A 26,951-nucleotide genomic window follows, 5' to 3' on the forward strand; every position below is an offset into this window, starting at 1 on the left:
TTTGAAAACAAAACAAAACATACCGGATTGTCAAGAAAACAGTGAATGTATGAATAAACCTCATTTCTAGAAAATATTTTGAACAAACTTTTATCTTAGATGTTGACGTTGCTGGCTTTCCATAGTTGCAATTGATTGGCTCAATCGTAAGACGGTCCCCTGTTCTTTCAGAGGGCCCTGTGAATGTTTTATTACTACTGTTTTTTTCCCATTATAAAATGCCCAGTGCTTGGCGAGGAAGCAAAGATTCCAATTTGAAAAGTCTTTGATATGACTTGCCAGGGATGGTTCAAGAGGTGGGCGCTCTTCCGATTTAGAATGAATTTGTGAAATTTGGCTTGCTAATTTTAGTAAGAACACACAAGTAGTGGATACATTGTGCGTTCCTTTGGAAGATTAAAGTAGTTTTTGGAAGCATAGATAAAAAAAAATCCTGGTATTCTGCGATAATAAATTGCATATTTTCTTCATAAAGTACTGTCCACAAGCATTGTTAACAGATTCAAAAAAATTCTCTGCACTTGCACCCAAAGACTTGGAACTGTGTAGGCGGATCCTGAACTGAGCGTGTCGATTGAAGTCCTTTTTGGCTCGGGGAACGAACAAAAGGGAACCAGAAATCCATATTTTCCTTCGAACCTTTGATGGAAAGATGGAAATTTCGTGGGATAATTGTTTAGGAGCCCCACCGACGTTGCAAACTCACATCCCTAAATTGATGCTGTCACGACGATCGGTGAACTTCTTGAGAGAGATGTCGTTGACTCATGGAGGATACCATAGCATTGTTTACACAACACTGGAAAAATGCTGTTTAAAATTTATCCAACTCCTATGTTTTTTCAAACAGTTTGAACAGATGGTTAAAACGTTAAACAACAAAATTTAATTTTGATATTGAATTTTTAATATATTTTGCTCTGTTTAAACTGTAAAACAACTATTGTATGTTTCATATAGGAAACAGTGTTGTATAAAATTTCAAATATTGTTTTGACTATACACTATTCTTATTACACTTTAAGCTTGTTGTTTAAACCTGTCACTCTATTAACAAGTTGTTAAAACCTGTGACCAATGGTGTAACCTCTTTGAAATTGTCTAATTGTTTAAAATTGTTTAAAACTGTAAACAGTAGTTGTTAGAGTGACAGGCTTAACAATGTTTTAAACAACGTCTTTACAGTTTAAGTGATTGAGGAACTTCGTGGAGGTTTGCAAGAACCTTAGTCGCGGGACCTTAAATTCTGTCCTTAAGAGGAATCCCTGAATACTCTATTTCAAAAGCATTATTTTATACTTCAAAATAAGTAAAAAAGGTGATTTTTTTCCCTCCAGTTCCAGTGTTACATATTATTAAACTCTGATTAGAACTTTATACCATAATGTTTACTATATTAATCAAATAGTAGTTGTTTAACATTTTAAACAATCATGCTTAATTTATTGAGAATTAAATATGAAAAATTATGCTTTGTTATTTACAATTTTGATTTTGCTCATTTTGTAAAGCACTGTCATGCAATCATTGTGAAGAGCGCTATAAATACTTGTATTGTAGAATGTTAAACATATTAAACAGCATATTTACTGTGTAACTTGAGCGTCTTTATGGGAACTTATGAGAGTAGTCATCGTTATTACAGCAATTAATAGATCGATCAGGTTAAAAAGAACAACTACTTGACAAACTAGAGTTTCTAGAATATGATGTGAACATAGCTATTGAAGGAGAAGGGCAAAAAGGAGATGTACTGTAATCACGTTTTTGTTTCCAAACTGTAATATTTATAAATTTTACAAGGGAAGGGAATACAGCTGTGACGGGCTTCAGAGAATTCTGGGGTTGCGGTCAGGCCAAGATTTTTGTTCGATTACAGAATTTCTTCTGATGACAGAGACTGTCATCTTGAACCTTAAATCAATTTGGATCTGTTGGTTTCTTCTTTTGTACTGAACTTGACTAATGCATGAACTCTTTGCATTTGCATTTTATAATCTTTTAACCCCCCCCCCGTATGTAACACTTTTTATCTTAAAGCAAGTTTTTATCTTTTTAATCCCTTAACACATTGCCAAATGGAATTGGGTGATACCTGTGAACAAATTCTTTAGGATTATGATCCTTGAAGTGAAACGATGATTTTTTTTTAAAGTGCATTATGTTTTCTATTTTTATCTCTATCGGTTATTTTCATATCTAATTAACCATATTTACAACATATCAAAGCAAATTACAATTGAACCACAATATATACCAAATAATTCAAGGAAAGTGTAATGTATTACTTGTGTGCAAGGCCCCTTGAGAGCAATTTTCATTTTTTTATGAGGCTAACATGAATAACATTGAAAGAAATATTAAGAATGAATAAATCAATTGAATTCCAATTGTAATTTTGATTTCTTTGTGGATAGCAATTACTTTCTCTGCCTCTCTTAGAGTTAATACTTACCATTATAAGTATTAAGCAATAAGCCAGTTCGTAGTTCCACTCTGCGCATGATCAGAAGATTCTGCGCATGATCAAAAGAAGGTCATTGGTACTAAAGTGACATGGTGGTTTGAAATTCAATGAAATAAGCACCAACTTTGATGTCTTGATTATTCATATATTCTTTTGAATTGTGTTTTTCACTTACATCCGCAAAAACAATGTGTCCATGATGAACGACTGGTATTTCACAGTTTGCCAAGTACATTGTACAACATGCTATAATATGCATTCAAGTTAGAAATACAACAAATACCTTCATAGAGTTTTCACTGATGTGCCATTTCTAGTCACCTGGTCTATTCAGTTTCTTCAAGCTGCTATGTGAGGCATGCCTTTGTAATATCTTTTGCTTATAATTTTATGGCGTAATTTGCACTTATTCACGCAGCAGGTGTTTGAAGATCACACTCAGTCGTTCACCTGCTTTCCTACCACAAATTCATCTAATTACCCTGATAATTACTTCACTGTTGAAACATTTTTTTTCAGCCATTACCTACCGTTTCCCTTCGCCTAATGACTGACTCACGACAGGCAAAAGTTTTATGTTTGAGGTGAAAAGTATGTCTCTCGGCACATTCCATGCGATAACACAAACCATCCACATCGGAAAGATCAGTTGCCAATTTTGCATGACGTTATTAAGAGTAGTGATTCACCACGTTACATTCCTTCACATTTTATAATGATAATCCCTTGATGTATAACTGATTTTTAGTGTGTTACTCTTATCTTCTTTCTTTTCAAATTTATCTTTACATCTTTTTCATTTTCATAAAATAAATATTTCATGTTTATAATATTTCTAAAAGTTTAAAGGGAAGTGTATTTTCAAAGATTTTTTTTTATATTAAAGTGAGTTTGGAAGTTTATAAGTTGTGAATTTAATTACAAATCCAGGGGAGAAAAAATGAAGCATCAGGCTTTTGATGATCATTGAGTTCTAAGCAAGCTTTATCAGTAAAAGTATTTAAAATGCCATTCCCCTGCACCATTGTATAATCATCAGTATTACTCAACATCTTACCAGATCTATTATTCATCATCTTATTAAACCTAAAGCTTATCTTAAAGGGATAGTTTAACTTTGTGAGCAGCTGATTTAAAAAATTCTCAAACCAAGATGAAACATGTGTACAAGTACATATATTAGAACTAATTAACCCTTAAAAAAACATTGTTGAGAATGAACAGCTAAAACTACAAGGCAAACCCCGATTTTGTAAATAGGCATCTTATAGACACCTAAATAGTACACATAAGTGTATGGGATGAAATTAAGATGGTGTTTCCGGTCACTTTATATTTCAATTTTTGAAGCACTAAATAATCATTTTCGAACTCAATTTTTTCTGGGCTTCATTTTTGTAACATATCACAGACACAGGTGACAAGTGTGACCTTCTAGCTCAGATTTTTTAAAAGTCAAACCAATGTTAACCAATCACTTTAAACAACTCTTGAGAATAATCAGTTTTTGTTCAACAAGTCTGGTTGTATGTTCTTATTTGATTGGATGTACAGTGCGTCCCAGAAAAAATGAAACCGAGATTAAAGCCTGTGTATAGCTTTGGTAAAGGGTTAATAATGTGATTGATAATCGAATATCATCTAATATGACAGTCTTACTGAAGCGTAGTGACCGTTAGATATTTTTCCTACTGCACTTCTCTGAGAAAATTTCAAATATTCAAATATCTGATATATAGCGCCCTCTCTCGGTGATGCTTGTTTTAAATTTTAAAAAATGGGCATTCAAGCACCTATCTTATAATTTTAGTGATTAGATATCCAAAAGTTACAGACAAAGAACATATCTTGAAAGTTTCAGCCCATTCCATGATTTGGAATAGAATTTAATTGAAAGACAAAAACACACAGATATTTTAATTTGATCGGGTGACCCGATAAAGTTAAATTTCCATGTAAAATCGCAAAATTTATCCTGTAAAACACATTTTCATTTCATATCCTTCACATCATAACTGTTATAGGGCATATCCATTCATATTAGCTAGCAATGAATTGGAATAGTGATAGGTGCATTTTGGTGGATTTACCAAAACTATACACAAGCTTTAAGCGATGATTTATCATAACTTAATCACAAATGCAATAGACAAATTATCTACCAATGTAAAGCTTAGAATCTCTTCTTTCATCTGAAATTGCTTAGATTATTTCTAAGCAAAAACAATTTGAAGAAAGGATACCAAAAACTCATTTGGCGGGGGTATTTGAATTTTCAAAAAGAAAATCATATGCCTAAAAAGTTCAATATCTGCTCTTTTATTTGATACCTTATCACAAAATTCAAGCCTTATTTCAAATAACCAGAACTTTGTTATTTCATGACCATTTTCTGTAATTGAGTTATCTAATTAAAGAGCAGATATTGAACTTTTTAAAAATGTGGTTTTCTTTTTGAAACCCAGATACAGCCTGCCAAATGACTTTTTGGTATCCCCTCTTCAAATTGTTTTTGCTCACTCATGCATGAATGAGAAATAATCTAAGTAATTTCAGATGAAAGGAGATTCTAAGCATTACAATGGTAGGTCATTTGTCTATTGTATTTGTGATTACGTTATGATAAATCACTGATAAATCTTGGTTTTGTTTTTTCTGGGATGCACTGTATACACCAACTCATCCTAATTTCAACAGGGAGCATACATGTATATGTCTAGGAGGTAGCATCATCCGAGTGAAAAAATCCTTGAGATACTAATTGAAGCCGATCAGCCCAAGAAAAAAAGTGCCTAAAGATAATTAACCAGCTCCAATTGTAGACACAAATGCACCCTAGACGAAATTAAGGAAATCTTTGAGAATCTGGAGATTTCCCTTGCCGTGCACGGTTCCCCCAATTCTCCCTTCGTGACCGATCGCGGATAGCCTCGCCCACGAAACCTCCTCTGTCGGCGGCGCTGGCCGTGTGGGATTTGACGGGATGTTGTTTGGTGACTAACACTGTGGTCATTTCTGGACGCTATTCTTTGGCAATGTGCTCCCTCCTGCCAAAAAATTGGCTGGATTATGTTTACAATCCCTGCAATCTGAACAAGAATTTGCTCCCTTTTTCAGTCTGTTGGAACTTTGAGCAAATTCACTTAAAAAAACAAACTGAAATTCTTTCTTCTATCTGTTTACCCCCCCCCCCCTGATTTTAGTTTTAAAAAAATCTCTGATTACCTTCTATGGGAAATTGATATTTTCATATTCTTTACAAAAAACTAGGTCATGCTGAGGTCATATCTAAGTTAGATAACAAAGACAAGAAATTTCATGAAAAGTATAAAGTGAAATATATCTTACTGAACGTAATACAGATTAATTTGTAAATACTGTATTTTTCTTTTCTGTATAATGAAAGAATCATTCTGTAATAGTGAAACACCAAAATTCATGTTAAACCCTTCTTTACACCCTTTCTCTTTTTCCTTGGGATTTGTCTTCAGAATACCCATACACTGTAAAAACTGCAGTGTTAAAACTGACACCAATTGCTGTTAATAGAGGACCACACCCTGAGGTGTTGAAATTACTCCCTAGAGATTAAACATAACACCAAAGAGTGTAAATGTAACAACAAAAGGTGTTGTAATAACACCCATAGGTGTAAAACTAACACCACCAGTTTAACACCGGTGTAAAATAAGTGGTGTGGTCCTTTATATACACCACAGTCTTTGCCGTGCAGCAAGGGGATTACGATTGTCAGATACGATTCCGTAACATGTCCATCTCCCCGAGAATGTTTTCCATTCAACCATGTATCCATTCGACGGTAAGAAGGAAAAGATTACGAGAGGAAACAACATCATTATATCAGTTTCACATGAATGAAGCTGCACTACAAGCCCACGCGGGGTATATAAAATAATCCAAATGATTCTCATTGCTGTATTGGATGTCTGTATTTGTAGCTAGGTTCACACGACACATTTTGTTAGTACATTGTGATAAATGGTTTGTATCTATGAGCTGATAGGTGTCTCTCTTTGAAATAATGAGAATAAGTGATTCTACTACACAGTAAAAACGCTGTTTAAGATTTTATACAACGCTGTTTACTATATGAACCTTACAGTATTTGTTTAACCATTTAAACAATCATGTTTAATTTATTGAAGATTAGATACTGAAAATTAAACTTTGTTGCTTAAGATGTAAACACTTGTTTAAACAATTACTGTAAGGTTCATATAGTAAACAGCGTTGTATAATTTTGTTTTATTGTGTATGGTCACTGCAATGTCCAAGTTTCAGCCACAGTCTGGTTCACATGACACATTTTTATTTCTGCAGTTCATAATTAAAGGTTTGTTTCCATAGTCTGAACAAGCTAATAGATGTCTCTGAAATAATAACAAAACAATTCTATTACGGCCAATGTAAAGCTTCAGCAGGAGTCAGGTTCACATGACACATTTTATAATTGCAGTTCATAATTAAATGTTTGTGTCCATTGTCTGACAAACTGATAGATAGCTCCTATGGAAATAATTACAATAGGTGAATCTACTATGGTCAATGTCCAAACTTGAAACAGCTTTGAGGGCCCTGTCCAGTTGTCATTCGGACATTGGGCAATGATCTTTGCCGTTTGGCCAGCTTGTAGTTGTATTGTCTGCTTATCAGGCTTGCACTTTCTCTGTTTCATATTCTTTGTTTTGGCCCTTTTGGTGAGAATATGCTTTTTTGTCTTTGGCTGTTATAGAAACAAGGAAAGGTTGCCAACTTCATATGAACAGTGCTTGTAAGCTTGTCATAGAGTATTCAACAGCTTAAATCTGAACATTGAGATATAAACTAGGGCAGTATCGTATGAACAGAATTCATGGTTTCAAGTTATCAATGGAGTAGTCAACTGTTTTATTACTAGGGTAATATTGTATCAGCAGCACATAGGCGTTAGCTAGCCAAAGAGAAATTACCTGAATCTTATTCTTAATTTGAGTAAAACACTAGCAGTTGATAAATAACTTACATCTTAGCTGGATAGTTATTAACAAATTCAATTGTAACTTACTATCATCAACTATCACTATTGGGGCATTGCAAGAAACTTGCGATCAATCGCAAGTCTATTTTCAGTCCCTAAATATATCAAATTTCTTGTAATTATAACTTTGTGACTGATCGCCAGTCTGCACCTTGAAACAAGAAGTGTAATCTGATTTGATACAGCTAAAATGGATCGATTGATTTTGAAATTGCAACAGAAAATTTGCGATTGATTGCAAATATTTTCTTGCAACACACCCTATGTGTGGTAGCAAGTTGGTCTTTGAATAATCAAATGCTTAATTCATAACTTTGAATTATAGTAGGGAATAGGCAGTGTCGTCGCAGATTTCATCTTAGCAAATTAGATGTAGAGTATTTAAATCAACAACTTATATCTTCACCCTATGTGACACCTTTGCAGTGTCGTATGAACACAACCAACAGTAACAGGTTGGCTGCAGAGTAATCAACTGCTCAACGCTGTCTGCACATTTGGCCCATATGTCACCCTGAATATTCGATTATGACAGTTGTTTTAATTTTTCCAGGCTGTGTTTAGCGAGAGGCTGGGATTATATTTAGTTCCTTTTTCCTGCTTCCCCGCTTTCGCTGCTGTTTCTCTCTCCTTTCGGCCAAGATACGCTTGACCGGTTGGCCAGGTCGTCTTTCAAACCACAATGGATGTGTCACTGCCAAATGGTCAAGTTTAATGGACACTGATGGACATTGATATTGTGGACAGAGTACAGTCTTCATCCCTCTAGTGAAAAATGGCAAAAATTGCAAAAGTTCCTGGAGAGTTGCCCTTGTATTTTCTCTATTATTTCTCTAACATTCTTGAACAACATATATGAGTGTGCATGTATATGACCTGCATACATTCGTAATTCCGAAGCTTCGTTATTTCGAAGGTTCGTTATTCCGAAGGTTCGTATTTCCGAAGGTTTGTTCGTCCGAAAATGAAATGATTAACTAACCTTATTTCGTTTTCGGACTAACGAACCTTCGGAACCTTATTTTGTTTTCGGATTAATGAACCTTCGGAACATTGAACCTTATTTCGTTTTCGGATTATCGAGCCTTCCGAATAACGCCAAAAATGTTCAGATTAACGAACCCTTTTACATTTTCGGATTAACGAACATCGAGGTATAGGCAATTTACATGTTTCGAATTACGAACCTTCGGAATTACGAAGTGTAACCATATGACAAGTTTATGATTTTGTGTGCAATAACCAAATGGGAAAATTGCTAATCACGTAAGGCTTGTCCATTTCTTGCTTTCCCTCTCATATTTAATCCATTGTACAATAGTTATTGCTTTGTTGTTCTTTGTGAATATGACCCTTCGTATATGTAATGTGTTTGTGGATTTTATGAGCAAATGAATTTAATTTAATTATTCTATACCCACCATTTCTACTTCCTAATTCTATGATTGCCCGTAGAGAATTAATTACCTCTTGTTTGCTCTAAACAGCTATCATTTGTCCCACCCAGCTTCATGATTCATGTTTCAGACCTTGAACTTTTTTTTTCTTTTTTATGAAATCTTTTATTACCATTTTGCACCTGAAAGACACTGTACATTGTTAAACTTGATTCTCTGATGCAGTTGAGTCACATACTTCTCAATAACTTTAACGGCCTTCTTGCTCTCAAGAACAATGAATGACAAGGTAGTACAATGAAATTTAGAGCCAGGTCTGCCCTCGATTTCTCCGCAAATTCACTTTCCCCTCCCAATTTAAAAGCAAACCTGTGAACGAAGAAACAAATCAACCATTTACTAAGACGCCAGACAACAATTCCGTCATGATCAAAGCTTTCAACATTTTAAAGGGGCCTTGAGTTTAGCCTAAACACCTAGTTCTTTTTGTTCTTGGTCTAGACTTGTAACTTTTGTCTTCATGGAATTATGGACCTATACTGGACTTGTAGTAGATCTATGATCGAATTGATTTTCTATTTTTTGTTGTCTTTGACAGGAGAGGGGGGATAGATGTGTTTTATTTCTTATAATAAGGAGAAGGGTTAAAACCATATTGTCATTGGAGACTGTTCCAATAATATGATATAATATTCTGCATTTACACAGCGCTTAATACATCGAAACGACGTCTCTAAGTGCTTTACAGACATATCCCGGTCATCGGATCCTTGCATCCCTGCATACAATGTATGCTCCTTCTCCACTCCCTGGGGAGCATTCCAACAAGAGTTCCAAGACTCAATTGCTAGGCATACTACATATAGGCTTTCACATCCTACCGGGTACCCATTTAACACCGTGGTGGAGAGTGGCAAAGTGTGGATCAACGTCTTGCCAAAGGACGCTAGGCCATGGTGGGATTCGAACACACGACCCTCTGATTACAAGGCGAGTGTCAGAACTGCTACACCACGTTTCCACTACATACACCTCATACATGCCTTGGTGTCTTTGAAAGCAACATGTTAGGGTCTATAAAAAATGCATAAAATGATATTTTATGGTCATTTTCACGGGTTGTACATGGTTTCGGAAAAAAACCCTCCCCCTGACCGCAGCTCCTGTTATATCACAATCAACCAGTCTCAAATGGGTTAGACAGAAATGTTGAGAATTTGGAATTGAAGTCCATCACTTAAGGGAGCTGCGGGATGAATTTGAAAGTGAGGGAACGGAGCCCAAATATGGGGGGGGGGCGGGCTGAACATGATAAAATCACAAGTCGATAGTCATTGTCACATTTTTGTACATGGTCTCTGAAAAGTGGGGGTGTCAACATCTGATCCCCCCCCCCCCGTTCTTGCCCTTGTCATTGAAGTAAGCATAATTCTCACTCAAAATCATCTCCTTATTAACATTTTGACCATGAAGGCCATAGTGCATTGACCATTGGGGAGAGGTGATCATAAACGGAAGAGCTCGGTATTAGTAGCTTCCTAATAGACGGAGGCTATGAAAATCTATTGGTCATCCATCCTGGTTAGTAACTTCGCTGACCATGAGGGCTTTCTTCAACCCTTTGCTCGCTGATGTTGCAATTTTGCGCATTCGTACAATTAAATTCAACAATTGTAATGATAAGTTTTCCCCCTTACCTTCAAATTAGATAAGCCAATAAAATGCAATAGCTCTTGTATAACATCTATATAATAATAAGTAATAGTAGCAATGGTGCAATGTGGATATTCTGAATTAAAGAAAATAACATGAAAAAAATTGTCATTATTATTCCCCCAAAATTATTTCAGCATGCAAAGATTTAAAAGTAAAGTCTTTCATATTGTTTGTTATATTTTCATTTCCTTGATATGTTATGGTTGATTTGTTGAAATCAGTCTTTTTAGTTTGATTGGGGTATTTGTGTTAAAAATTGTCAAAAATGATTGTAAAAATATTCATGATAATACTTACATGAAAAAGGGTAGGGCATTTCCAAGCCCCATACCAATTTCAATTCTCCTGTATGAGTTTTCCTTCAATTATGTTAAAGGTATTAACTTTGAGAGCAGCCGATTTAAAAAATTCTCAAACCAAGATGAAACATGTGTACAAGTGCATGTATTAGAACTAATAAACCCTGAAAACAACCATTATTGAGAATGAAAAGCTAAAACTACAAGGCAAACCCCGATTTTGTAAATGGGTGTCTTATAGACGCCTAAGTAGTACACAAGTGTATGGGATGAAATTGAGATGGTGTTTCCGGTCACTTTATATTTCAATTTTTGAAGAACTTAATAATTATTTTCGAGCGCAATTTTTTCTGGGCATCATTTTTGTAACATATCACAGACACAAGTGTGACCTTCTAGCTCAGATTTTTTAAAAGTCAAACCAATGTTAACCAATCACTTTAATGGCACAATATAAATCCATGTATATTACTAATATGAGTATCGTTATCATTGTTCTTTTATTATTCTTTTGTCATTTTTTAAAAAATGTTTAATATATGCAAGATATATTTAAAAACACTTATGAATCGTGATGTCTTCATAATTGTAAGTTTTCCTTGACAGATATTTTTTTCCAGTTATATTATTTGGTTCTGGGCTCAGATGGTACGCAACAAAAGATAATCCGGTAAGTACCGAACGATCACTGCCAACTCATCCACTCACCACATGGTCTACCTTCATTCAGTCTTATGCCATTCTGTCCATCAACATTTTGTCTAACAACCATTTGGTCCAATCATCACTTTGTCTAATCACCATTTCGTCTATGACCATTTCGTCTCATAACCTGTTGGTCTAATATCCATTTTATTTTGCACAATTAATACTTAGTCCAATTAGACCAAATGGTATATGGACTATAAAATGGCTATCGGACCAACTGGTTATTAGCCGAAATGGTGAGTGGACGAATTGGCAATTAGACCATGTGGATAGTGGACGAACTGATGGTAGACCAATTGATAGTACATGAGTTGGCAATTGGACGAATTGGCATTAGACGATTTGGAAGTAAACCGTTTGAAATATATCATTATGCATCGGAAAGTATAGCAATACGTGGCTTTAAACAATTCTTATATAAACAAAATAGGCCATAGATTGCTTCATACAGCCCAGTAGCTCCCAATTACTTAATCCTTTACATTAGATCAGGCTCATCTTGTGAAACAGGTGGAAATTACTTGACCCTTTCAGACAAAAGATGATTTCTGTAGTACGTTGTGAATAGCAGAAAGTGCATTCACACTTGGAAATGTTGAAGTCGATTTGTTTTCCAAAGGACTCGGTGGACTAGGAGGTCCATGGTGGAAACGACCATTGACCAAAATATATCGTATTCAAATTCCAGTGGAAAAAGCATTGGTAAAGATTTTCATTTATGTAAAAGTGCCAGCTAGGGTCTGTGCTTTTAGACTACATTCTCTCTGCAGTTATAAAAATTGAAATTTGAATTTCTCATTAACACTATCTTGATAGGATGAAAATAATTATGAGAGAGGGAATAAAGTTTGCAGTCTTCATTAACACGTTTCACTTGAATGTTAAGCCCCCTAAATGGGCTGTAATGAAAAACGTGAAAACTAATGAAGTTTGTAGTTGTCATTAACAATAACATGTTTTAATTAAACTTTGAACTGTCTGAATGGGGGTGGAATGAAAACGAGAGAAGTAATAAGCACTGGACGATGTTTTCCTGGATATCTGTGAGGTTTTTGAAACATTGGAGTCGAGCAGCTGTTAGGGAGAGGATATGTATCATGTCTTTATAATCATGAAGGGTGGTCGTAGCCAGGGTATACTCCTAATTGATTAAATCTTCTTGAATTGCCGAGCTGAGTTCAGTACGTGCTCTTCGTGATTGAAAGAATTGGTTTCTGGACAAGTGCTTGGATACTTCTATTCTCTTTATTTGCTGTGTTTTGGTGTGGAGTGGGCTTGTAGTTATTTCATATCTATTTCAAAGTCATGATATAAGATGTATAAGTATACGTCCTTATGTGAAATACATAACTTTGTTTTTCAATTCTTTAAAAAAAATTTTGTGGTCCTTAACTACCAATATGATTTGGTCAGTATTTAACCGCTTTTCATCAGAGAAGGTGTATTTTTTTCAATCACTGATTGATAGTTCATGTCACAACCAGAATGGTTACACCCAGTGGCGGACCGTGACCCCGAGGAGACAAAGCATTGGGGGGGGGGGCACGGCATTGTTCACACACAATGCAGTGCCCCCCCAATGCTTTGTCTCCTCCGGGTCACGGTCCGCTACTGGTTACACCAACTCAAGATTGGTCAAATCGGTTATTTTTTTCTAATGACGTACTATCAGTTGATTTTGAGTCGGTTTCATTGGTGTAACTGTAACATTGGATTTCCTAACTTTTTGAACATATACACGCGCACTTTTGCATTGCAGTGATTGTGAATGGTGCACCCTTGGTGTGGCTATGGGTTTGTTTGCAATTCGTCTAATGCCAATTCGTCCAATTGCCAACTCGTCTACTGTCATTTGGTCTACCATCAGTTCGACTACTCGCCACATTCATTGCTGCACAGTTGTTTCTCCTGAAAAGTATTTGATCTGTATCCCCTCCAATTTGGCATCTACCCCGCCCCCCTCTTTCTCTTCCTCCTTTTTTTTCTTCCCATCTTTCATCCTCCCACCATTCCCCTTTTTTCTTTTTCTTTCTTTCTTTCTTTCTTTCTTTCTTTCTTTCTCTCTTACTCCCCTCCCCTTGCTTCCAGTAACTACATTGTACCCCTCTCTCCCTTTCTCTCTATTTTCTCCTCTCTTCTCTCTGTGTTTTCATTCCTTCTTTTTCTCCCACCCCTCCACTGCAGATTCCGGACTATCTCTATTCTCTTCAATTACAGGAACCATCCAAATTGTGTCTTCCTCTTTATAACACAAAAGCTAATTCTATGTCCATGTTAATTTCACATAGTTTTTGGTCCAGCTGTCAGTATGTTATTGCCAAGGCACATGAAAACAGAAGCAAATTCAAATTCAATTTTGAACTTGAGAAATTAATTTCCAAACTCATGGTCTGGTTTGCCAGAGAGTGTCCAAACATTTTTATACGAAGTGCATTTACACTGAATATGAAAACCCTTTGTATATACATGTATGTAATAGGGCCGTATAATAGTCAAGCCAAGTGCGGAAGGTGGGGTGGGGGGAACTGTTATGAGAACATAATGCTCATCTAGAGACTTTAAAGGTCAAGTCCACCTCAGAAAAATGTTGATTTGAATCAATATAGAAAAATCAGACAAGCACAATGCTGAAAATTCCATCAAAATTGGATATAAAATAAGAAAGTTATGGCATTCAAAGTTTCGCTTATTTTTAACAAAATAGTTATATGAACGAACCAGTTACATCCATATGAGAAAGTCGATGATGTCACTCGCTATTTTATTTGTTTTTTATTGTTTGAATTAAACAATATTTCAATTTTTATGAATTTGATGATTAGTACCTCCTTGCCTGAAGCACAAAATGTTAAAATAATGGAATTCCACATGTTCAGGGAGGAATGAAACTTCATTTCACATGACAATGACGAGAAAATCAAAATATTTCATATTTCATATAATAAAATACAAAAGAAATAGTGAGTGATGTCATCAGTTCCCTCATTTGCATACCGACCGAGATGTGAATATCACTGTTTTGTGAAATGAAGCGAAACTTTAAAATGTCATAACTTTCTTATTTTTCATCCGATTTTGATGAAATTTTCAGTGTTATGCTTCTTGAATTTTTCTCTTTTTATTCAAATCAAGTTTTTGTTGGGGTGGACTTGTCCTTTAAAACTTGGGTATGTTGCTTGAGCCCCTTTCACAATTGGTGGAGTGACTGCTTACAACCGTTGCGATCGTGTGCCATATATTGTGACTAAAATGATCGCAAGAGCGATTGTGAAAGCTTCTTTAGAATTTCATAACTTTCCAGAAGTAACTGACATTGATTGTAATTACTGTAGTTATAGAGGAGTTTTCCAAAATCCAAATTTCATGATTAGCAAATGTACCACTTTGTAAGTTTTGTGCCACAGAATGTGGATAAAATGCAGGGGCCAAACATGGCATTTTGGGGGCGGCAAAACTTCTGTAAAGTTGCAAGTGAGCAAGCGATTTTTTTGTTACATTTTCAAAATTTAAGTCAAATTTTTGTAATAGGTATTGGGAATATGAAATTTTATTTCATCTGTTTTCTTTTCCTTTACTCCTTCTCTTCCCCTTTTCTTCTTGGTCTAGAGCCACAGGGGTTGTAGTTGACTCAGTTGACTGTCAACTATGGAGCCTACAATAATGTTCCTAAGCACTAATAAGTGCGTAAGAACATTATTGTAGGCTCCATAGTTATATCAAAGCAGAATGTTATTGATGTTTTTACAGGGATTATATAAGTTTGAACTGGTAATCAGTTTTTTATTCTATTGATGTTTGTGCAGTGTAAATGCACCCTAACAATATTTATTCACCAATGGTGGGAACCTTGCGCGAAACTGATACAAAGTTTCAGGAAATTCTTAAATTGACCTTTGTGGAAGAAAGACGCTTACGAATCTGGAACGAAACCGTTAATAGCCCGGCCGAGGAAATTGAGAACAAGTGGAGGAAGCCGAGGATGTGAATGTGTGATAATACGCAGTGAAGTAACTGGGCTTTGGGGAGGGGATTCATTTAGCGGTTACTTTATTTGAATGGATCCTTAATTAAGGTATGAATGAATGATTTAATTCAGTTACAGTTTGAGTTGAGAAGGGCACCTGCTCTGAAATCTCTAACATTCTTGTCGTGATTTTGGCACTTAACTTTAGTGAAGGGAGATTTCTTTCAAAATTAATATTTTTTCTCAAAATGTGAGAATGGATTGGCTTGTATCTTTTTGTATGAGAATAGTGCAGGCAAAAAATTATTATGATTATTATTATTATTTTTTTTTTTGGGGGGGGTTACTTTTTACAACTCAATGCCTGAATCTGCCACATTGGCTAGGCGTTAACATTGCAATAAACAGGGATTTCCAGGGCTACTTTTTTAGTATCCTGTGGACCTGTAAGACAAAGCCTAGCAATGATCATAAAACATTTTTGTACGATTGATTGCATTGACTACAATTTACAATCTATTGTATAAATCAAGTGTACGATTAATCACTGACCTATATGTTATGGGATCCAGGATTCTTTTGAATATTTTTGGGCTAAATTGCCTCCATCCCCTGTGTATTCTTTTCCTGGAATAGTGCTATCTCATATATTTTAGTATGACTTACATAACTCTCACTTAAATTCCAAGTGGCATGTGGGATAAACACACGAGTGTATTCGTGAAATCTTGTTGTATTTTGGTGATCAAGTAGGTCTAGAAGCACCTTTAGGACATTTGCTTACACCCAATACTTAGCCTATATCCACTTAATAATTTTAAGTAGTTACGCTACAGGCAGATAGAAAGGCTTATTTTAGATAATTCACTTCTTAGGCATTGGATTCAGAAATGCCCTTTTAATGACTCAGTGAATTGAGCCCAGTTGATTATTAATTGAAGTATCGTGAGTTACTATTACATTGCTGGGTTATAGTATGTTTCATAAGCCTTCTGAAGAAGACATAGTTTGTAAAATACATATGATAGCGTGCCCCGGAATGGATAATTTCTAAAAGGATGGTGCTTTATAAATGGCTATCATCATAATTTCTCTCATCAATTTCGCCTCCTATCAGGAAAGATTCTGATCACATTTTAAAGGTTAAAATAGTCCTCAAAGTTCAAACATACTACTGCACATTCCTTGAAATCCAATCAGTTTTAGAACTTCTTATGAACAGCGCCCTCTGTGATTCAAAACTAGGAAGATATCCAGCATGGATTGAGTCATATTTCTATCACCTGTTCTGAAGTGACAGAAATGAATAATATTAATTCAATCAGTAGGATACAATGGAGAGAAAAGATGATGTCTAAGCTCAACTGTTTGGTAGGGCGCTCGTTGTTCCAATTTTGATATATCTTGTAGATAGTGTGTTTAAACTCCAGTAACTTCAGGAAGTTTATGTTTGGTGAGGTTTCCCTCATGGAAGAGGGTTTTTTTGTCAGGAAATTTCCTGTCAAGAGTTTCCAAAAGTGAAACTTTATTCTCTGCGAAGAGTTCTTTAAGAAGACTTCCTTTTGGTGACTGTTTCCTGTCATAAGATTGAAGCATTCATGTATGCTGAAGTACCTTTCTTGGAAGATTGATTTTTCCAATTTTGAAACGTCTTGTAACATGGAGTTGGACTCCATTAACTTCAGTTTATGTATTGTGATGTCTCTATTTTGGAAGATCTGTTTCCAGGAACTTTCTTGTGACAAGTTAACAAATTTGGAACCTTACGCTTTTTGAAATGTTCTGAAAGAAGATTTTTTCGTCAGGAAATATCCTGTCACAATCTTAAAAATCTGAAACTTTATTCTTTGCGAAGACTGCTTTTAGAAGAATTCCTTCTGCAGAATGTTTCCTGTCATTGGTTTGAACCATTCTGACAAGTTCGATTTTATATTTTGTGATTTTTTTTTTGAGGGGGGGGGATGGGTAGTTGGCAGAAGAATTCATTTAAGTTATGAATGTTTCCTGCCATAAGTTTGAAACATTCTGGTAGTTTGTCTTTCATGACTTTGCTTTTTTGGAAGAAATGTTTTTTTTTTATTGTGTACGATTTCTGCCACAAGTTTGAAACATGCAAATGCTGTCCTTGCATTAATTTATGGTTCATGGAGTTTTTTTTGACAGGACCACTGGAAGTTTGGATTTTATGATTTTTATGTCGGGAATTCTTTGTTTCTTGTCAGTTACAAATGGTCAAATATCTGAAAATTAATGCTTTGTGTAGAATTCTGCTTACAAAACTTCCCTTTAGGAAACTTTCCTTTTTCTAATTTTTTTCTTTTCAACAGGGTCACTATTTTATAGAGACTTAGTAGTCTGACTATGCCTTTGCTATTGTTGTAAATACCTTGATTATCTTGATTCTGATTGGCCGTTTAGCCCTGTTGTCATATTTATGAACCCAAAATTGAAAAAAAAAGAGATATTTTAAATCCATTCTTCTGATTTTGGCAGAGTGATGACATCTTTTTGACCTGGTGCAGGAGTTGGCAGAAGCCAGTGGTTGGCTTGGTTTACCCAGGCAGTGTTTCATGAAAAGTTTGTCACGGTGATTTCCACTCACAGATGTGATAAGCTACTGAAATCCTTGACTCTGATTGGCCGAGAGCAGATTGGTGGGTGAAAATCACTGACAAACTTTTTGTGAAACCCACCCATCTTAGTGTGGAAATGGGCCATATGTCTTGGAGGAAAGACATCGAGGGATGATGATTTGTGTTTCGTTCTGACGTTTTTATGACGGATCGAAGATGGTTTCGTCTGATCAACGTTGACATGTTAGTCTGTGTGTGGCTTTGATATTCTTAAAACGATCATTGTTCTCAGAAAATCTTGCTTCTTTCACCAGTTTCATTCTCAAGAAGATATTTTGTTTTAGATTATTTTAAATGAATTATGGTTTATTGTTTCAATCAAATAAATCAGAAAATTTCAAAGTAGTTAAGAATCATTTCAAATTAAGATGAAAATGCAACAAGGACTGTGTTGTATCTTAAGAAAGGAATGATATAGAACCAACAGGTATTTTAATAATAATAATAATAATAATAACAATAATTATAATGGTATATTAACCCAGGGTAGCCACTTCTTTTCTGAAAACTGTTCTCCCAGTGGGCCCTGCTATTATTATTACCCGGCCAAGATAGGCTACCCATTCATGTGCACACAGCTTTTGGAAGGAGGTTACTTTTGCTGAAGGAGATTACGCCATGGCTGGGATTTGAACCCATGACCCTCTGTTTCAAAGTCCGGAGACTAATTCACTGGGCCACATTTTACCTGTTCACCTTCACTGTTTTCATTCAGTCACTTATTGGTCACTCAATGGTTATGGCACCAATCCCCCCCCCCCCGTAAAAAAAGGTCCAATATCACCAATGATCTTGAAGCTCCTCGATATCATATGTCTTCTCCCTTTCTCTCTCTCTCTTTTCTTTAGAAATCTCATTTTTCTATCCGTCCATTGTTGACAGGAATATTAGTAAGATATTCCTTTATAACATCGACAAGACTAAATTAAAGCTGACACTAGAGGCTGCTCTTTACAATCCGATTGAACTCTACATATGACATCCTCTCTAGTTCAGTCTCTCTATCTTGGTCCCTCTCATTCTGTGTGTACACTCTTTTTGTCTTTGTCTTTCTGTGTGTGGCTGCCTATCTCTCTATCGCTCTCTCTCCTCACCCCTCTTTCTTCTCCTCTATCCCCCTGTCTTTAACATGCCTCCCTGCCCTAATCTGCTGTGCAAACTCCTCACTCAGTTAAGAGGTCTGAATTCACAGCCTACAATTACTAGCATACAGTAAGTTTATTTGCTAGTCTTGCGTGAAGACCCAGTAGTTGATCAAATTTTCAATCAGGGTCTGTGCCTGGAGACTTCCCCTTCCCCTCGTCTTCCAGTCTTTCCCTCAGTATTTCTGCCCCAGCCCTCTCCCCTCCCTCTCTCTTCTATCTACCCCTCTCTATTCATAATAAATCTCATTTTCGTATTATATTCAACGTTGACAGCGGACCAAAATCAGAATCTGTCGTGCGATGACATCTTAGATAATGAAGAATTCCTCTTGCTCTTGTCTTTTTCTTCATGCCCTGAGTCACTTGGAGATAATAGAGTTATGTTCTGGAATGGTCTTGGCGCTGGAACTTCAATGATATGAATTTTGTCATTCACTTTCTTTGGATCAAAAGTGGACAGATTTATTGTCTGTTTTCTTAGCCCCCCCCCCCCTGGAAATCATAGAAGAAAATGTTGGTGGGGGATTTGATTTCTTGAAAACTGTAAAGTAAAGTTCTTTTTACTTATTTATTTGTTTATTCATCTATTCATTGATGTATATCCTATTTGTTTAAATCTAAAATGTGATAATTTGTATTTGTTGATTTATCCATCCTATTATTGTGCTTTAGCTAACAAGGCTTGCACTAAATGATGATGGTTAATTTGATGTTGGTGGTGTTGATGAAAGGGACAATTATCATTATGATGATGATTACAAAAATTTGAAGATGAAAGCATTTGAAACTATTCACAGGTGCAGAGTCATCCAAAAAGGTAATTAACTTGAATAAATTTTGAATTGACTTTATTCTTTCTTTTTTACCCTCTTTCCCCTTCCTTTCTTTATCCCCCTCTCTGTACCCCACTCTCTCTGTCTCTCCATCTCTCTCTCTCTTTTTCCCATCTCCCATCCACAGGTATTGCATTTTAGACAGATCAGCGCAGCATTCGAGTGGATGCTCGTCGTGAAACTCAACGTCTTCTTCATGACGTTCTCGCACGAGTTCCGTCACATCAAACTCTTCATGCAGCTCCACCACTGGCAGGGGAACCAGTGGGAAGCGTTAGAGGGCAGCATCGGCACGGCCACGCCCGCCACGGCATCGCTGACGGACGAGGACGTCGAGGTGAAGATCCCGTGCCTGGATATTAAACCCAGCACGCAGCCCGGCACGAGATATGAAAAGCACACCTTCATTTGATGCATGTTCTTAACTAGATGCTGCATCGTGATTCAGTCCCAACTATGTTAGTATTTTTTTTCAACAAGAGGGCGGTATTTCTTATACCATGGACCTACTACTCTGTAGTAGGTTCACGCTTATACCTATTGCAGGGGTGTGTGAGTTCAGAATTCTAGCTGATTTCACATTTTTGGGGTTTTGATTTTCAGCTTGATTTCAGCTCATTTTTGGATTTCCTCTGTACAAAAAGTATGGGAGCTCTTTTTATTTCAGACTTTTTCAACACTCTACAGCTTTTTTTTCAGATCTTTTTATTTGTGACCAGACACACAATCTAGTTATTTTGAAATTTCAGAAATATTTTATCAGCAGAGAGTTTTTGGACCTGGGATGAATGGGCCATTTTGCGGGTACGTTGCATGTTTAAAGGCCGTCTGCCAAGAGTTGCTTTATAATTGCCCCCCCCCCTCCATAAGAACTGAAGAATGACACCCTTTTTAGTATATTTAGAACATTTTTCTCAACATAATGAGTAATGGAGCAACCAAAGATGCTATGTTGGGTTGCCTGGCATGGAAAATGGAATGAAACAATAAAAATGCATGAAAATAGTAATTTGTCTAAAGGCGACCGCACACTTTACGATTGGTCTGCGAACCGATTTCACATTAAAATGTAGTAGAATTTGATGCTAATATTGAGACTTGGAATATCTTACTGTGTAATGTTCTAAATCATGGTATAAATACCTATGATCAAATCTGTGACTATGCTATCATCCTTCTTAGAATAAAAGCAAATCTAATATTTAGTCCTAATGACGTCATAGCAGTTGTACGATTGGCTATGATTTGAAACTAATTTGGCCTTTACTCCAAAATAAAGGCTTGCAATCTTTCTAAAGGGTTATATTAGTATTCTTTCAATTAATTTTACCCTCAAATAAAATGATATGTTCCATTCACATTTTCAGGAAATGAACAAAATGCGATTTGTTCCAAAATCGGATCGCGAACAGTCATAAGGTGTGCGGTGGCCTTAAATTGCAAATAGAACTTGATTGCATCTTGTAAAGAACTGCATGTATTGTAAAAGAATATTTTTATGTCATTGGAATTGTTCATGCTTTAAATGCTTAACAACAGTTTTGAGCATGTTTTCAACTTTTTCCAAACCTTCGTGTGTGACAAAGATAAGATTGTCTATGGAGTTTACCCCAAAACAGTGTTAGCAAAATCTGATTAGAATTTCTGTGAGAAATTGTTGGTGCTAAGGGAATAATTTTCCTGGTATCGCATCGCAATTTGCTCCACATTTTTTAAAGACTGCTATGCATAAATGTCTTTTGTATAGCATATTTTTACATAGGACTGTACATAGGGAGGCGCGATAGCTCAGTCGGTAGAGCGGGGTTTTCGGAGTCCGGTGACCCGGGTTCGATTCCCAAGTGGTGTGCTAGTGCCCTTTGGTAAAGCATTTATCCTCATTACCAGGTCCCTCGGAGAGGACCTTAAGCCATTGATCCCCTGGTTGCTTGCTCACATGCATTTGTGCCTTTTTAGCAGTCAGATAAAAAACCTTGGTGTGACCATTTGTTAGTTGAGAGCTTTTCTCTTATGACCAAAAATGCTATTCAAATTTGTAAAGCATTATTATTCTCTGTTACCACTGCTTGACTGCCCTTTCAGTATTTAATAGCTATGGATTTATCTTGTTAATCAATGATTTAGTTCCCACACTGTTATAAAACCTTCAGCTAAGCCGATATTCCCTTTTCTCTTCCTGAATTTTGTACATTATGGTATATAATGTGGTTTTATAGAATCATAATAAAGATTCCTTTTTCTATTTCTGATTTTTTATGTCATAGATATTTAATACTGTTTTTTGAAAATTTTGTAAATCATGATTTTTGTTTCCAATTTGTTTTCATAGGCAATACAAGTGAAAGGGAACATTATGATAAAAATACCCGAAGACTGGGATAAAGGCTACTATTACTCAGCTAGTAGCAGAAACAGCTGGTCGTCCATGACAACCAAAGAACCACCGTACATCATTGACCGACTCGACGACCTCGCCATGAAGAACGCCCTCTACAGTTCAATCATTTCATCATCCTTCAGCAACATGGTCATCGGGGATCTTTTCGAGCCGGGCGTGCCAGCGTCGCCTTTCGACGAGGAGTGCAAGATTTCGTTCTCTCACCCAGTGTGCTTCTCCGAGTTCGAGGACAGTGGGATAGTGGGTACCGATAATCGGCGGCAGTCGATGCTGGGATCGACACAGTTTCACAACGAGAAGAACGCTAGTCAATTCACCACCTGAGAATCTTAGGAACGTTTCATACCCCATTTTGTTGGCGATTTTCATCTTGAAGCCTCTTGTTAGTGACTAATCTATTCTGAGCCAATCGGATGCAAGGCTTTCGGTAGCTTATAACAGCTGTATATTGGTTTCATGAAGTGCTTCACCAATTTACAGATTTGTATTTGGACCTCCATTCACTTCATATGGATGTGAGGATTGTGGCTATTTCAGTCTGGTGGGACCTGGGTCCCGTAACACAAAGGTTAGCGATTAATCATAGGCTTTGATTTTCACGATTGATTAATAACCCATTTTGTTGGCGATTTTCATCTTGAAGCCTCTTGTTTGTGACTAATCTATCCTGAGCCAATCGGATGCAAGGCTTTCAGTAGCTTATAACAGCTGTATATTGGTTTCATGAAGTGCTTCACCAATTTACAGATTTGTATTTGGACCTCCATTCACTTCATATGGATGTGAGGATTGTGGCTATTTCAGTCTGGTGGGACCTGGGTCCCGTAACACAAAGGTTAGCGATTAATCATAGGCTTTGATTTTTACGATTGATTGTACATTGTAGTCAATGCAATCAATCGTAGACAAATGTTCTACGATTGATTGTTAAGCTTCGTGTTACGGGCCCAAAGAGGATATTACACCATACATGATGTAGTTGGATAGGTAACAGGCTGTGGACATTGAATCCAGTTAGGTCCCTATCTTGGACTAGTTCGGGGACAACTCCTTCGTGCGAGAAAATCCTCAGGAATGCTTTATGAAAGACCATTCTGAACCCATTTGGCCATCGATTAGCAGGGATATTTGAGGAATATTGCTGTTTGCTCCTTTTGTTATTTCAGGTTAGATAAGGTATTCTGAAAGTTTCAATATTCTGATGTTCACTAGTTCAGAAAAAAGAGGTTTGTTGATTCAAAAATAGAATAAGGTTTGCTATTCCAAAACTGATATATGGTTCATTAATTACGGAAACATCTAATGACCTGAAAAACAAACCCTAATTAACTTTTGGACTATCAAACCTTTGGAATATAACAAGTCTTGTTTCATTTTCAGATTAACAAATCTTCAGAATTCAACAAACCCTTTTTTGTTTTCGGATTGATCAGGCTACAGTATAAATCTTGGGAATAAAAAAGAACCTGGGGCCTGTCGCATAAAACTTCTTACCTGAGAAAGCTCTGGTAAAAACTGAAAACTAAGGTTAATCTGATTTCTGCCATTGGCTTTAACACAGGGCAAAAACTCCGGCGAAAATAACCTGAGTTTTCTCAGGTAAAAAGTTTTATGCAACAGGCCCCTGGTAGGCTAATGAAGCTTGGAATATCAAACATTTGGAGTTTTCAATCCTTCTGAATATCAAGCCCTATGGCTTAAGAAGCTGTATCCATGATGTTAAAGGTAAAAGCAGGGTTCTCACAGTCATGGGAAATCCTGGAAAAATTTGTGGTCATGAAAAGTCAGGGAATTGGGAAAATTTGTGAAAAGTCACGGAAAGTCATGGAATTGCATTTACCTCATGGCTATGGCAGCTTTCCAGTTTGTCGTGTCTCGCAACATCCATACTCTACTATTTTAACTGGTGTTCATGATTTCCATTTTTCCCAGTTTTGTGACATCCAAAATTCTACATAACTCCCGGGACGTCACGGGAAGTCATGGAAAAGTCATGGAATTCTGTTTCCAAATTTCTGTGGGAATCCTGAAGAAGGGAAATGGTAAATTATGCTGTGGTATTTATGATGAGTTCTACCTAAAAAAAAATCTTCTACATGTATGGATATGTGTAATTTGGGAACTAGCTTTTTATTATTATTATATGTTGCAATAAAAAAATGATGATATTTGTGATCATTGATTTGTTTCATCTAAACTTGAAATTGTGAATGATTGCTGTGCTAACTTCTGAAATTTGGGATCTTGGAGTGATTAAGGGAGACTAACGTATCCATTATTTAAATGGATGGGGGTTTTCAGGTAATTTATTTATGCTTATTTACATGTTTCTCTGTCCTATTCCTGGTCGGATAACTATTGAATGTGAATTTCTTCTTTTTTTATGGATCAACTGTAAAAATATACATTTGATAAACTCTAAAATGTGTATAGATATACATTTAACCTTTTTTTCCGGATTAATGGGCAATTTGTAAAAATGTATAAAGATATACATTTAGCCTAGTTTTTCCGATTGATGGGCAATTTGTAAAAATGTATGAAGATATATATTAAACTACTTCAGTCCCATACACCTGAAGTTTTGTGGTGTTGTTACAATGAATCTAGATGTGAAAAGTGCAGTTTTCTAGCCATTTAATGTACCAGTCCTTATGGAAAAGTCTAAATGGAAAATATTTCACTGCTTTCTCAGTAGCATTTTTTTTACAGCCAAAAAGAAAGAAATAAAAGGTTTCAGTACAAACAGAACGTTTGTTAAATGTAAAACAACAACACATGAATGTCATAGCATTAAAAGACAAAGGAGTAATTTGCCGTTGAATTTGTTATACTAGAGTGGCCCCTATTTAGTAATTGAACAAGAAATCATAGGGCATCGTTTAACTTATTATCCTTGAAATGAAAAAAAAATTGTGTCCAAATTTTAGGGTTTTTATCAACATTAGCAGATGCTATGTGTTGTAGTCGTGCTTTGGACGTTTTTGCGCCGACATGACTATTTGTGGTGTATTTATATACAGGGAGAAATTATGTGACTTTGGTGCCTTCTTCCTCTGAAAGGGTGAATCTAGGTATTACATGACATGTGACCATTTTTCCGCGAAAGGGTCATATCTTCTATTTATGCCACTCCTTCGCCGAACGGTGCTGGAAGTATTCTACAATGAGAAAGGTTTGAAAATGAAAAGCCTTTATTTACATGTGTGTGTAGTTATAGAGGTATATTTATTGTATCCACTATTTAATTATATTGTAAACAAGAAATTAGTGATCTATTTTCTTATATATCTCATCATGTCTATAATTACTTTGTATCATGGAATGACTTGATACCATGAGTTTCTACTCTCTCTTGTATTTTTTATCAAAATATATATATATATGTTGCCATAGACCTTATTGTAGATTATATGAATATATTTGAATCATGGTGAATTTGAAGTATAAAAAGAGGGGTTGCTATGGTGATGCAGTATAGTAACATCTGTATATAAAGAAATATATAGAGACCATACTCTTTGTTGTTGTTGATGTTGGTATGTGTACTTTATAGATGAGGGTAGGCCTATGGTGTCCTGCAACTTTCCCTTTTTTTTCCTTTTTTTGTGTGCTCAGATTGAAGAGTAATGGAGTACATGTACCCAAGTCCACTTGGTCAAATGAATAAAAATGATAATGATTATGAAAATTAATAATAACAACAACAACAATAATAAGAATAATTACATTTAGTGCGTCATACTTTGATTTCTAAGCATTAAAATGTTATGGTCTTTATTGCAAAAATTGATTCTCAATGTGTTTTTAACAGAAAATGGTTTTTAAATTGGTCTGGTTAGTGTTTCGTGGAGCAAATAGTCTGAAATTTTCACTGACTCATTCGTTATGAGCCAGTCAGATGCACAGATTTCAGTAGCTTATAACCATTTTGGTGAAAATCACAGTCTAATTCGCTACCTGAAATGCTCCAGTGATTGTTAGTTGTGAAACCACCTAATCATGATTTTACATTGTTTTTTTTTAATCAATTATTGATTTTTCTAATGAATTGTGTTTGAAACCCCGATTACTATTAACAAATTTAATCAAGGTGTACAGAACAGCCCCAAGTGTAGTAGTTTAATTGGACAGGAATAATATTAGAATGTTATTAGTGACTAATACTTTCCTGATGACACGATATTTGCTCCTGCGACAATTGCTCGTCTAAGATAAAGGGTTAGGGTTGCAATAGGGTTTTATGCTAGGTTTAGGATAGGGTATGAGAGATAAACCCTGGGTCATGGGCGGAAATCCTAGGGGGGATTTCTTTCCCCCCTACTCAAAATAGGGGGGACACAATGTCTCGCC

The 26,951-nt window shown here is 36.0% G+C and overlaps 1 protein-coding gene across 2 annotated transcripts in view; it reads left to right on the top strand.

Annotated features, from left to right (window-relative positions):
* LOC121421425 (DNA damage-regulated autophagy modulator protein 2-like) overlaps positions 1-23,200 on the top strand; it is a 58,978-nt gene extending 35,778 nt beyond the window's left edge. The window contains exons 5-7 of one of the 2 annotated variants that reach the window (XM_041616118.1): positions 11,538-11,587; positions 20,328-20,537; positions 22,530-23,200. In XM_041616118.1, the coding sequence (XP_041472052.1) occupies positions 11,538-11,587; positions 20,328-20,537; positions 22,530-22,922 (653 nt within the window). In that variant the 3' untranslated portion in view covers positions 22,923-23,200. Of the gene's footprint in view, positions 1-11,537; positions 11,588-20,327; positions 20,659-22,529 lie in introns of both variants that reach the window. The other variant, XM_041616119.1, reaches the window with a different exon arrangement.
* Positions 23,201-26,951: the final 3,751 nt, after the last annotated feature.

Source organism: Lytechinus variegatus, chromosome 9 (assembly GCF_018143015.1).
Source record: "Lytechinus variegatus isolate NC3 chromosome 9, Lvar_3.0, whole genome shotgun sequence".
Classification (NCBI taxonomy): Eukaryota; Metazoa; Echinodermata; class Echinoidea; order Temnopleuroida; family Toxopneustidae; genus Lytechinus; species Lytechinus variegatus.